Here is a 14,046-nt window from a genome sequence, read left to right as displayed (position 1 = left end):
AATTTAATACACGGGTCCAAAATGACCCGCTAACACTTCAGATGGCAGCAGAAAGCTAACACCAGAGGAAGGTTAACCGAACTGTGATGAATGGATCGCTGATTCCAGAGTTACACAGCACGCTGAACTTGGTTTAACAAACATTTAATTGGCCCTCTAACTTGTCTGGTCTACCCTCTTTTTCAAATGCATTGAGCCAGTTACTGACAGTTCAATAATGCTGTGTCTTGAAAGTACCACAAGAGAGCGCTAACAGGTGGGTTTTGTGTTTTGCTGTTCTTCAGCTTAGCCAGAGGTGGGCAGTGAAAGACAAGCCCGAGCTGCAGCTAGTGTTGCATCAGCAACTTTAAACAGGTGAGAGAGGAAAAATATTTCCGTTATCTGCCTGACAATGGCAGCAATCCAAGCTGAGCCCAATGGACAGTTTCCTCTGTCACATTTTTTGGCTTGGGTTCACCTAAAGTCCAATCTTGACGTCCATTTGTGCATGAAGGTCCTCATATGTAACTGTGAGGACGGAACAGGTGAGGATTTCATATTAAAATACTTTTCCGGACAAGGCACATTTAAAAAAAACAGACAATGACACTAGTGATTTGGTCAGTATGGTGCAGCTTGAATTTCACCACACTTGAGAAAATAGTCTTGAATTACAGTAGGAGGATATTACAGTAACTAGCACACATTTTATGGAAATGACACCATGGAAAATGTCAGAGAAAAAGCAAGCAAGTAAGAGTCAAAGTTCAGGCAAGGCCACAAGAAGAGAAACCACTCAGGATGGGTTGTTGTAAAGCAATGAGCCTAAGGAAGGAATGTTTTTGCATACATGGCCTGCATGCTGAATCATGTTGCAGGGATTCTTTCTTCCCCCCCAACCATGAGCACAAGTCCAATACACGTCAGCTCAGTGCCAAAACAAGCACTGAATTGTTCTTCCTTTTTAGTATTCCCAACACTACTTTTAAATAAGCTTTGAAGACTTTTGCTTAACAAGTCTTTCCCGCTCTTCCCTTTATGGAATGCACATGTTGAACTACAGAAGCTGATAAATATCTACAGCAGAAAACACAAGGTTAAATAATCTTTTGTGACCCAAAACTTTTCCAACAGTCACAAAACAATCTGAAACCCTGAATGCATGGAAATTAATTTGGCACAGAGAGACTAAAAGGTCAACTAAAGAAGTGATTGACAGGTCTAGTGAATTAACTGGTTTTCCAAGTCCGAAACAAGGTAACAATAGACCCTCACAGCTTACGTGGCTAGTGACTTTGTGAATAGTTTCCTTGATTTCCTCCTGAAACAAGAGAATAGTCAATAGGCCTCATTCACCAATGTCTTATGTTTATTTTTTTCTTACATTTGTTCTCAGGAAAAAAGAGGCGCAATGCAGAAACAACATCTCTGCAGGAAAAAATACCGATGTGATAAATGGATTGCACTCAATAAGATGAAATTCACAAATATCAAACAAAACCTTAACTGTTAACATTTAACTATTTGAAATTAAATAAAATATAAATTGGCAATTAGAATTATTAAAATACATTTTTAACTCCGTTACACTGGATTCATCTTCATGATAACGTGGATGATATGGAGAAAAAAAAAACGTGCCATCCCCCCTCTCATAATATCAAAACAACTCTCTCCTCTGGTTACCCACACACACACACACACACACACACACACACACACACACACACACACACACAGACACACACACACACACACACACACACACACACACACTCATTTTTCAGTTTGTTCTGTAATGGGTGAGTGAAGACGTCAGAGAGGTCAAGGTGAGTAACTATAGCAGCTCATGATGAAAGCAGGATCAACTCTGGTTTCACTCTGTCTACAGATTTTCATTAGCTGAGGTTCATGTTAAACTGTCTATCTGTGCTCACATGGTCATGACCTAAATATGAAGTTGTTAATGTCTGGAAAGGGAATTTGTTCTGACAACAGATTTTTCTTGAACTTATGAATAGGATCCTTTTTCTGCTATGACATAAGGAAAGAGTTGATTGGAAACAGTCCAGTATGTTGAGCAGCAACTGACATACAGCAGATGCATAAACGCAATACCCATGCTAATCATTTACTATTGGCCTGAGATGTGTTTTAAATACAATTCATAGCTTTCATTTCACACGTGGTGTTCCTCTGTTGAATCTTGTATACTTCTCTGCCACAAAAAACCAAGCAAACAAACATTAAACACTTAGACACACTTTAGTTTCCTTGGCACTCAGGCATGTCACTATATTGATATCCGCAACACTTTATTAGTTTTCTGCTTACTCAACTAACAAGCGTCTTTGTTTCTCTTTATTAAACACAGAGTATGTCAGGGAACGTTGAGCCCATTCTCATGTCAAAGAAATAAACAAGTCTGGCTGCGACAGGACCAAACAGGGAATTCCTACTCACGTTAGGACACTGCAAAACTGTACAAAATGATTCCTTCCTGTTCCTGCGTTTGTTGCTGTCTGTTTGGAGGAGCTGCTCTGTGCATACTGTCCACAATTGCACTGGGCAGCATCTGTGTTCTCCTCCTTTGGTCTGTGGGAGAACCAAATGTCAGGAGACAACCTTATTGACTTCATTCAGCACACCAATATCAAATGTAATCAGCGATATCATGCCACTGACCAATGGAAAGATAGTTAAACCGTATTTTTTATTTATTTAAAAAACAACTTTATTTAAAACAACTTTCTCTCTTATCGTATCTAATGCTCTATTATCTTGATTAAATCAAATGATGTACAGAGAAAAAAGGGAGATGTTGTGACCGACTTGCGCCAAAAAGGAAGGAAGGAAGGAAGGAAAAAAACATGGTCTGTTGTGCCATGACATTTCCACTGATGTGTCCCAGAGAGCTCTGGAGGCCTGATTGGTTACGGGGTTCAGCCTTGACTCTCACATCCATCCCATTGGCGTCTTAGCATTTAACCAATTTATTTGCGTTGCATGACACATGAACACAAAGATGTTTCTTTTTTGGGGTGTCATCCATTTTGTTGCCAAAGACTCCATAATTGTGTTGAGCCACTCAAGGAATAGAGCTTACACTGAACGATTCAAAGAAAATGTTATCTTATATTTTGAGCATTTGTGGCTGCAGATGGGATCAAAACTGAGTTAGACACTCTGATAAATGACACAATTTACAACTGTTTAGAGTAACTGTAGTGGTATAACTTGCAAACATTAGTAGAATATTTTTTTAACTTGTTTTATTGTGTTTTCTTTGGCTTTGAAAACAAAATGAAGAAAATTTTTTAAGTCATATTTGCTTTTATAACCCCAGGTCAGGTGGAGCTAGTTCTTCAGATGTGGACAAGCTATGATTTGAGATGTGCACACAGACACACAAACACACACACATGCTACTAGGCCCCTTGGGAGCAAGGGGACTTCAGACATGGTGGTGCCTTGGTCACTGTTGTCACCAACGTGCCAGGGGACATATCGATCTATCAGAGACATTTTCACATGCCCACACCCTGTATATGGAGGACCAGGTCTACCATATTTAAAAATAAATACAGAAATAAATAAATGCTCAATAAATAAATAAGCATACAATTAATTGCCCCAAAAAATACAATAAAGAAGTAAATGTAGGTAGAAATGAAATTATACAGTGAGACATAAATGTATATATCTCTTTTAATTAGCTTCTTTATTTATTCACCTTTGTAATAATTACCTTATTTATTATTGTCCGTTATAATCTTCAACTTTATTTATTAATGACTTATTTTTTAAATGTATTTATTTCTGTGTGTGTTTAAATTTGTTGTCTGTTTTATTCTTCCGTTGCATTTTCTACCCTATTTATTTTCACCCCTGGTATTTATTTCTGCCTGTCAATTTTACATTTCTTCATGCATTCCTGCCTCATTATGCAAATGAGGAGGGGCTGGTCTTAAGGGGTCAACATCTGCCCATTGGTTGGTCAGCATTTTACTGCATGGTCAAATCTACATGCCAAGTTATGTAACCAATCAAGAATGCATAGAAAGTAACGTTAGGTCACACACACAGTGACTTCAGACTCGACTCCGACTCGAGGTGCGGGACTCGTGAACAATGTTTATTTTAAGGAAGCGTCGGCTGAGCTTGCCGTTATCACCTTCCTCCCTTACCTATAACCTGCCTACCTAACACGTAGTATCTGCTGCGCGCGGCCGCACGTGAGTGAGAGTTGACAACAAACAGCGGCAGCTGCTCCGCCATTCATCATAAACTTTGGCTTTAAAACTTCATACAACAAGACCCAAACAAAGAAGCGCTGAACGCAAAATAGGTTAGTAACCTGTGGTCAGTAAACATGTTCAGCTCAGCATTGGCCATCTAACGTTAGCTTGCTTGTTGCTTCAGCTACGACCTTCGGGAGGTTTACTCTGACTGTCGTTCGTTATGAGAAGATGAACGAGCGTTTGGTTACTTTCCAAACTTGTGGTAGTCAATTAACGTAGGCTAATCATTTACGTCCCGCAGGCTGCAATCACGTTAATTATTACAGATTGGCTGTTGATCATGGTACTGTTTTATTTAGTTATAACGTTACACTTGTTTGAGAGTCTGGTGGTGTGTTGACTGACAGTAGTTTAAGCTGTCTTTGATTACATTGCACATTACATGTTTGTGCTCTGTGAAAAACAAGTTAAGCCGTCAACCTCTGATTTTTATCAATGGTGACGGCTGGTTTTATCAGCTGTACCTTGCTAACTAGTTAAGCCTACATTAGCTCCATGAGTTGGCATGAACTGCTGTCTCACTGGCTGACCTTTAATTGTTTCCAGCTGACTTGTTTTAAATGGGAACGCTACAGCAGGGTCATTAATGTGGACTTGAGGGCTACAGCATGATATCAGACTAACAGACAGGTCCCAGTCACTATCCTCACCAGTGGAATAAAGACTTGTAACCATAGTCCTCAGATTGGACGGATAGTCTAGCTGTCTGCAGAGATCTGAGGACCAGGTAACCATAGTCCTCAGAAATCCCTACTACAGCAGGTAATGATGGCGCAATGTCCATGAGTAGGCTACCATGAAGAGAACAGGATAGGATCATAAAGACACCTAGGACCTTACCAAAAAGGCTTAAGAGGCTGCAAATGTTGGTATGATATGAAAATGGGTGGTGGATTTAATACAAAAAGTAGTAAGTTATTTCAAATAATCACATTTGAACGTGTGCCAGTGGCTTGTTGATCTTTACATTGTTAGTGTACTATCCTGGGCTGTGTGTGTGTATGTGTGTGTGTGTGTGTGTATGTGTGTGTGTGTTGATTTTTCCATTGTTAGTTAATTTTCTATCCGGGGCTGAGACACACATTCATATACTGTGATAAAGGACGTATTGGATTTTAACTTTTCACTGCACTTACAAAAACGAGCGTAGCTGTCCTTTAATTTAGGTCATCCTGTACGTCTCATATCCAGTTTGTCCTGCATCCACCGTGTGTGTTTGTGTGTGCGTGTGTGTTTGTGTGTGTATGTGCGAGCGTCAGTCATCGGGGGGGAACCGCCTGCTGCAGAGAGTCGACAGGATTGAAACAGCAGCCCCTTCAGCAACATCTGAGTTAAAAATTGTATACATTGATGTTAAATTGTGTACAGGTCGGCAGGACTGTCTGACATGTTTTGCTCGCTCTTTCGCTGTACCTTTTATTGGTTAATATGAGATTTTTGGAGTCATACACGTCTCGTCTTCATATCAGAAACAAGGAAATTAATTGGACCTGTTCTCACTCCTGATTGGTCAGTTGTTGCCAGTGGGTCTGCCGGGATTGTTGCGAGTAATGAAAAGGCAATAGGGGTCCCCATCTGTCAATCAATGTCTTCCAACGATGCTGGCCCCTGATTGGTCCGGGCCCGTAATCAACTGGGTACCCTGCTTACCAATAGTTATGCATCTGACTGGGATGTTAATGTGCCCAGATCCAAGTCTAGCATAGCCTACGACATTCAATTGTGAACACTAACCCTGGTCCTTTTTTATGTAACCTGTAACCTGACAAATGAATGGAACATTGTATACAGTATCCTTAGGCTGTAATATAGGTACTGTAGCACTCGGTTACTACTGTAGGGTAGTTAGCTTATTATTTGCAGAAGTCTCTTTAATCCTTACAGCAGTTGACCATTCAGAGAACACTACAAATGTTTGTTCTCAATCATATGGGGGAAAAAAAACATACATAGATTGAAAGTAGGAAAGATAAAGAGATTGAGAGGGTAAATTATGTTGATTAAAGATATGTTCTACCCCGCCTAATGTTGCACCCTACTCTTTTACAAAGAAAAGAGAAGCCTGCAGTAGCCTATTTTAGAGTATTTTGGAAATTAAATCATGTGTTTAAAGTACATTATCTCATTTTAAATTACCCTCTGTGTCCAATACATTTGTTCAAAATGAAATAATGATATATTACTTTAACCAATTTGCAAAGACTATTATGTTTCTTTGGTCTTGATCTTCTGCATTCCTAACAATGAAAAATACTCTAAAGGATTTTAATTTTCATTCAAGAGATGAACATATTTTGTGATTTATTTCAACTCTTAATTATTCCAAATATCAAGACATATTAATGACTCTATATATCGCCACTTGTGTTTCTGGAAAATAATTGCTAGGCTTAACTTATAGGCTTAACTTTATCAGAGTACAGGCCTGATACAGATACCTGTATTTGTATTTTAGAGTTATAATTTACCACTTACTGTTACAAATGTAAATTATGCATCAATGAGGACATTACATGCACCAAGAACATTGATTATTTTAATACAAATGTTACAGCACAAACACTTTCTCATAAATACCACAGGGCACGACATATAACAGGTTTCACTACCTCAACAAACAGTGACGACAACTTGTGCGAAAAGGATTTGCAAACGTTGAGTAAACAATGAGTGAAAACCTTTTTCACTCGAAAAAAAGGCTCACATGCAATTGGTTTACTTTTCAAATGATGGCTGAAGCAACCCTAACTTTCATAACAAAAATAACATTCACATACATCAATTTATCAGAACAGTCCACCTCTGACAACGATCTGTGCTGAGATTCTGCCGTTTCTCATGACTCTTCATTCTTAGTCACAAACAGGAAAGAGGACTTCCACAACAATATAATGGAACAAGTGAACTCTCAGACAGTTATTGTTTAGAGTTCATGAACTCAAACTTGGATTCAATTGTTCAAAAATTCAACAATTATTTCATAAAAGTGCAATAGAGTGCTGCTTTAAGTTATTGAATGACCTGATCTAAACCATTTATTAAATGGGAACATGAATGGATCAGTGACAGTGACAGCATTAGCATTAGCCCACCTAAGCCTTGACAATATTAAAAAGTGTCAATCCATGACAGATAATATTCCTTTACACCAAAAATAAATGTGTCACATTGTAACATATCTTAATCTGAAAATAACCTTTTATGTTTGCAGAATTAAACATACCAGTGAGTAAGAGTGGTAATCTAAACCCTAACTTCATTGGAAAAACTGAATGTTCATTGTATGCATCAGTAGACATGGTATATGGCTCCAAACTATCAGCTCTAGGTCTACTTGGAATGTTGTCGTGTCAGCTAATCATTCAAGACTCATTGCACATAACTACATTGTGTCCTCCAGCATGAGAAGGTGAAGACATGAATTACATCCTTATTATACAGCCGTATTGAAGAAACCGTAACCATTAATAACTCTGAGATAGATGAGGTGCAAGGAGAGGCCACTGCCAGGAGGGAGCAGTGTGGATATGTTGTTCACAAACTGCTCCACTTGGACTTAAACAGATCACTTCGAAAGGATATGGCACCACGGCTCACAAACACATCACCACAAGTATATACAGCAAAGCAGGCATACAAAACTATCACTTGGGAAATTATTCTAAAAATGACAGATGTGTCAAATACAGACCTTTTTTTAAACCAGCATTGACTCATTAATTTAGCGTCAATGCGTTTATTAAATGTAAGTGAATAAATACAATATTTCACAATCTTGGTCTGAAATCATTATTTGTTTTGTGATTTGTGCATCCTGTACAGTTTTGTACAACAAAATAACCTGGAGAACATTTGTTATGACATCCAACCCATGCATTTCCTTTGCTGTAAATTCATGTAATAGAAAAACAGAAAAAAGATCAACGCACTGGAAAGCTTGTTTTTCACATGGCAAACATTGACGTAAGATGACACCTATTACATCTATTCCTAAGGTCTGTGACAGCACGGCTCGCCAAACCTAGCATTACAGTAAAGGATTCCTCTGAGGGAACAAAGTTCACAGATTTGACGGTGCCAGCGGACCTTACTACACACAGGTCACTTACACTGGTTTAGACTGGCAGAGAATCCCTGCTCCCCCTCTAAACTTCAGTAGCCACATTTAGCATGCTGTCACTTAGATCAGAACATAGTGATCACCAAACTGACAGTAGGAAAGGGTTACACCTGTAACACTTATCATATAGTGTTGGGACAAGTGAATTCTCCAATTCAAGCCTATTCATTAAGTGCTCATGATCCATTATTGCATGCCTGAGTCAAAAAAGTGACATTTGCAAGAGCCTGTGATCTTAAGACAAATGATAAAAGAGAGTCTCATTTCAGGTTAGCCATTTGTATCTCAACACATCTCATCATGCAAATTGGGATCTATATACTATGTAATTTACTTTTCTAGTTCAGAGTTCCCTAAGAGAGGGCGTTATCGGATTCTCCAGCTAAACGGCAGAGATAATGGATTTATTCATGTTTATTGTGCTGGGCTCAGCAGGATTCGGGGCATTTCTTGGAGACTGCAGACCAAGCAGCGTCTAAAGTAGACTGACTGAAACAACTGGAACAGCTGAGGCACTGCTCAGTTGACTCCCGAGTGTCTCATTCAAATGTTAGACTGATTTCATAAAGATCCAGAGATCTGTTCACAGTGAAAGGAGACTCTGAGACATGTCAGGCAGCAGTGACAAAGGTGCACTTCTCAAAACTGTTTTTCTCGTTGTTTATCGGCTTCTGAATAATCTTCACCACCACCAGTCTCGGCCCTGGAACTCTGTTATCGCTTAGCTATTTCGGCACACTGTTTAATGTTGTGTGTAGTTTGTACCCTTGTGCCATGCCTGAGGAAACGGCTTCTCTGGTTTAAGTAAACACTGTACATTCTGAAAGACAGCAGCCACACATTTTAATAAACAAATAGGGCTTGTGCAACAAAAGTGTTACTACCGGCGTGTAGGCGAGACAGGAAGGACTTATGGCTATATAATGTACCAGATACTGGCTTACATGTCTCACAAATGAACCAATAGACTGAATGCAAGATATGACTGTTAGCAGCACAGTTTAAAACAAGTGCATTTATTCATATAACAGCTGCCAGCTTTAAAGGTTGATACCCAGGACTAACAACATTAATGCAATCTGCTTTCCACTGAATGACATTATATATTTTCAGGGCCGATAATGGAATCTGGCTGATACAACATATACAAACTTGACGAGAAGATGGCCACAAACGTTTTGGCAGCCTGCACCAGTGAGATGTAGGTAACCTCATATCTCTGATGCATCTGCAGGCAAGAGAGAGAGAGAGCGAAAGACAGGTTCTGCCAGACATTTTTATGATATTTCACACTTCAGGACAATCCACAAAAAAATTAAAAACTAGAAAGTAAAATTTAGCCAAATTATTACATTGTATTATTCGTGTTGACTTGGAATGTATTTCTTCAAACAAAGCCCCAACGAGGCATTAAGTGTGATCCTTCCATGCTGCTCATCCATTTTCCGACGGAAATAAGAACTGCAAATTGGCATGCCTGAATGGAATTATGGAATAACCTCTATCAACATTTACAAACATTTTTATGCTAATACATTTAGGGAACCTTTGCCAAGAACTATGGAATTAAAAATGCCCATGAATTCAATGTGAGCCTGATTAGTCGAAATTTTACAATGCACAGAACATATAGTAAAGTGCATACATACACGGCTGAGATACCAAACTGCCATGATGTAACTTCTGTGGACAGTGAGTTAATGTGAAATAGTCAGTTAAGAAACACATGTTTAAAAGATGTGATGAGGTAGTTAGAAGTTTAACATGAGAAATGTAACAAAAGGAAAGGTGATCTACCTACAGTTTTTATTCAGTGTTGAAAGAGGAAGCTAAAGAGTTTCCTCAGCTGAACATGATTGTTACAGTTTCTGTAAAGCAGTCCCTACACGTCCGTTTGACTGGCCTTACCTTCATTAGTCAATTGAAAAAAGGTTAATACTAGCAGTGTAAACATTCCTCGATCACCCTGTTGACAGAAGTCTCAGGGCTCCAGGTTTAAAGGACAGCCACTACAGTTGATAGGCCTTTGTTGCAATTACCGTTGGGGTCCACTGATCTATCCGCGCTGCCGCAGACCCCCACTCCCTTTCCCACACACCCTTCATTAGTGTCACTGTCATCCAAGCTGCCCTTACTTCTCCCTTGCTGTTCACTCTGCCAGCTGTGCTTGCTGTATACATATCCGTTCACTGGCTCTGCATTGTTGAAGCGGTTCCTCTTTATGCAGAGGATCTCCTTGAAGGCATACCTAAACTCAGGACTTCGGCAGTAAATGAGTGGGTTGAAAGCAGAGTTTGCGTAGCCAATCCAGTTAAGTATCCTGAAGGTAAGGTCAATGTCCTCCACTTTCCATATGGCCACCACCACGTTGAGCAGAAAGAAGGGCAGCCAACACAGAGTAAAGGTTCCCATGATGATGCCCAGTGTCTTTAAGGCTTTGTGTTCCCGCAGGCAAAATTTGGCCTTCTTGTTGCCACGCACATTGTTGGCCTCCAGAGATTGGAGGTTGCTGTTGTCACTGTTGTGAAAACGTCCAACACTTTGATCAATCTTCTTCAGTTGGATCTTGGCCTCCTGGAAAACGCGGCTGTAGACAAAAACCATGATAACCAATGGGATGTAGAAGGAGATGATAGAGGAGGTGATGGCGTAAGCCATGTTGGTGTAGAACTCACAGCAGCTACTGTCCTCAATGCAATCTTTAGCTTCCTTATCAACTGATATCCACCACTTCATATGGATGGGCAGGAAAGATATCAAGGCGGCAATCACCCACACCAGCACAACCACAATGCGAGCCTTGCCCTTGGTCAGCATCGACTGGTAGCGAAAGGGGGAAGTAATGGCCAAATAACGGTCAATAGCTATGACACACAAGGTCTCGATGCTTGCAGTGACACAGAGCACATCAGTTGCAGTCCAGAACTCACACCAGAAACTACCAAAGTGCCAAGTCTTGAAGATGATGTAGCAGGCACCAAAAGGAACAACAATAAGACCCATGACTAGGTCAGCACAAGCAAGGGAAGTGATGAAACAGTTGGTGACATTTTGGAGACGCTGGAAGCGGGCAATTGCTGTTATGACCAGGATATTGCCAAAGACAATGGACAGGACGAGTAAGGACATGATCATGCCCAACAGGATCATTGTTGCCTCACTGTAACCCGCCTCAGTCTCAGCTGGGTCCGATGATGAGTTGATCATCCCTGCACTCACATTGAGGTACACTGGGAGGGTTGTACTTCCCATCTGAAGAAACCATATGAAGATAAACACACACACACACACAAACACACACACACACAAACACACACACACACACACACACACACACACACACACAGGACGGGTTCAGATAAAATGTTGATAAAATGCATGAACCAATCTCATGGCTTAAAGTTAAAAATAGATTTGTGTATTGGCTAATGTTTTTTTTACATAACGTTATAACAAACAAAACACCTTTTACTTCGTACATAAAACTATCCTTTAGTACTGCTGTACATTATTATCCAACGAGGCATGCAGTAGGAGGGAGTTTTATTTACCTAAAGTGAAAACTAAGTCAATTCAACGTTCAGTCAGGTACAGAGCAATGCGTGACGACTACCAAACACAACTCTCGGTATGGCTTTAAAAAATCACTTAAGACATATTTATTTCAAATGAATTAAATATTTAATATAAAATGTATTTGGTATAGGGCTTTTGTTACCGTATTTCTTAAAATAGATTAATCTGTTCGGAGTAGTGTCTTTTGTTTCATTTCTGGTATTAATTGCGTTAACTTTAAGATTTACAGATGATTTGTATTTTCAAATGTATGTCTGTTTGTGTAAGGAAATGTCATAATGAGTACTGTAGAACCCCAGTAAGAATAGCTTTTAGTGTATGCTGAAGCTAACGGGGATCCAAATAAAACAAACACCCAAATACAGGTGAAGATCACAATTCAAATCTAAACGTGGCCTAATAACAACGGAGGCAAATATACCTAAACCCTCGCACTAAATCCTATAAATGTGCTGATGTGACTGTTGTTGGTTGTATTCCCACACAAGAAAGAGAACCAAAGTTGAACCACATAACAGATTTATTACATCTTGCTAGGCTTCCGCAAGCACAGTTAAAAAAAACAAGTTAAACTAGCCAAGCTTAAAATAAAAGTACAAACCTCCACAGGTAGTTGTGTGGTTTCCTGCCTCCCATACAAAGTAAAAATGTCACTGTTCACATGTCCTTCTTTCTACTGTCTGTTTTTCTTATTCTCCATGTGGCTCACTCACTCAGACTCCCTCAGTTGAGCAGTGTTTCTTCTCATGTGTCTCCCAGGCTATTTGTCAGAGCTCTTATAACGTGCAGTGATGACATCATGGTCAGTGCTCAGCCAATCAGGCAGCCAGCCTAGTGAGGGTGCTGAGAGCACCCGAGAAACTAAATACATTGTCCATGCAGCCGTTGCTGCTGAAGGGCTGCATGAGTCAAAAGCTGCAAGCAAAACCGCATACTTTTCTTCTGACTTTTAGTTCTAGCTTTACATATTTTAAACAAATACAAACAATAACTTAAAAGCCATGCGTAGCTATTTTTAAGCTATAGAAGCAAGCATTGTGTTAGCCCGCAACACATTAAAAACAGGTGAAGCTTATCTTGACTCTTTAAGGAGAAAGTATAAAGCCCAATGATTCAACTGGCATGTTAAACCAACACTAAACAAACTTAAATTTCATGATTCATTGTGAGATTTGACAATTAAACTGCCATGTACTGACAACACCTTGGTGAGTTAATGCTCATCCTGCCATGATGCTAAATGAAGACCGTAGCATGAACAAAAGTTGAACAAATGTTGTGAGTTTTTGAGATACATTTAATCAAAATACTTGTATTTATTTATGAATTGCTAAATTAATAAATATCAAAGGTTAAACTTCAATCCTATTTCTGGATATGATTCTGCACCCACGGCCCTGAGAGTGTACGCTGCAGGACACAAACAAACTCTCACCCTGTGGTGCATCAAAATTGAAAACAAGGTTTTTACAATGCTACCAGTGAAAGATAAAAATGGTATTCCCTGATTAATTCTGGGTGTGAACTTTTTACAGACACACTGGACAACAACGTCACCACTGCCTGAGTTCTGACGCCACACAACTTTCCAACATGTAACAGCCATGTGCACGGGTGTAAATCGGATCTAACAGTAACAATAAACATACATTTTCTGAAGAGCAATTTTTGAAGGGGACACAAATAATACAGACGGAATTATACTTGTGGTGGACATGCGTACACCGAGGAAAGCCTAAATCCTATCATTAGTGTTGCATGGAGACTGGACTATTATCCTTCTTTTAAGTGTTTCTCTTGATTCAATTAAAAAGATGACTATATTTACGGAAATGTTCTTTAAAACCCTTTCTGAAATATTAAGATGTTTCCAATCAAGACACAAAAATATCTTAACATATAATGACTGATTTTGAAAAAGTGTCCGCATATGAAATAAATACATAATAAATAAATACATAGGCGTTTGTACTATACTTTGTATAAATACATAGACTCCACACCTGACTGTCCCTGGTCTCCTTGTTTCTTACCCGAGACTCCACACCTGACTGTCCCTGGTCTCCTTGT

The 14,046-nt window shown here is 39.4% G+C and overlaps 2 protein-coding genes across 6 annotated transcripts in view; one reads left to right on the top strand and one right to left on the bottom strand.

The window, feature by feature from the left end:
• sh3tc2 (SH3 domain and tetratricopeptide repeats 2) overlaps window positions 1–1,746 on the top strand; it is a 24,883-nt gene extending 23,137 nt beyond the window's left edge. For 4 of the 5 annotated variants that reach the window (XR_004658116.1, XR_004658117.1, XR_004658118.1 and 1 more), the window contains one exon: window positions 1,720–1,746. The gene's annotated coding sequence lies outside the window, so the exon portion shown is untranslated. Of the gene's footprint in view, window positions 1–1,685 lie in introns of all 5 variants that reach the window. The other variant, XR_004658115.1, reaches the window with a different exon arrangement.
• A 7,973-nt stretch (window positions 1,747–9,719) lies between these two features.
• Window positions 9,720–12,718, bottom strand: adrb2a (adrenoceptor beta 2, surface a). Its single transcript, XM_034882872.1, has 2 exons — window positions 12,578–12,718; window positions 9,720–11,652 (listed from the first exon to the last, which is right to left on the bottom strand). The coding sequence occupies exon 2, from the start codon at window positions 11,650–11,652 to the stop codon at window positions 10,396–10,398; it is 1,257 nt and encodes a 418-aa protein (XP_034738763.1). The 5' UTR covers window positions 12,578–12,718; the 3' UTR covers window positions 9,720–10,395.
• Between the last annotated feature and the right edge of the window lie 1,328 nt (window positions 12,719–14,046).

This window comes from Etheostoma cragini, chromosome 10, assembly GCF_013103735.1.
Source record: "Etheostoma cragini isolate CJK2018 chromosome 10, CSU_Ecrag_1.0, whole genome shotgun sequence".
NCBI classification, from domain to species: Eukaryota; Metazoa; Chordata; class Actinopteri; order Perciformes; family Percidae; genus Etheostoma; species Etheostoma cragini.
This window is presented reverse-complemented; position numbering and strand designations above follow the sequence as displayed.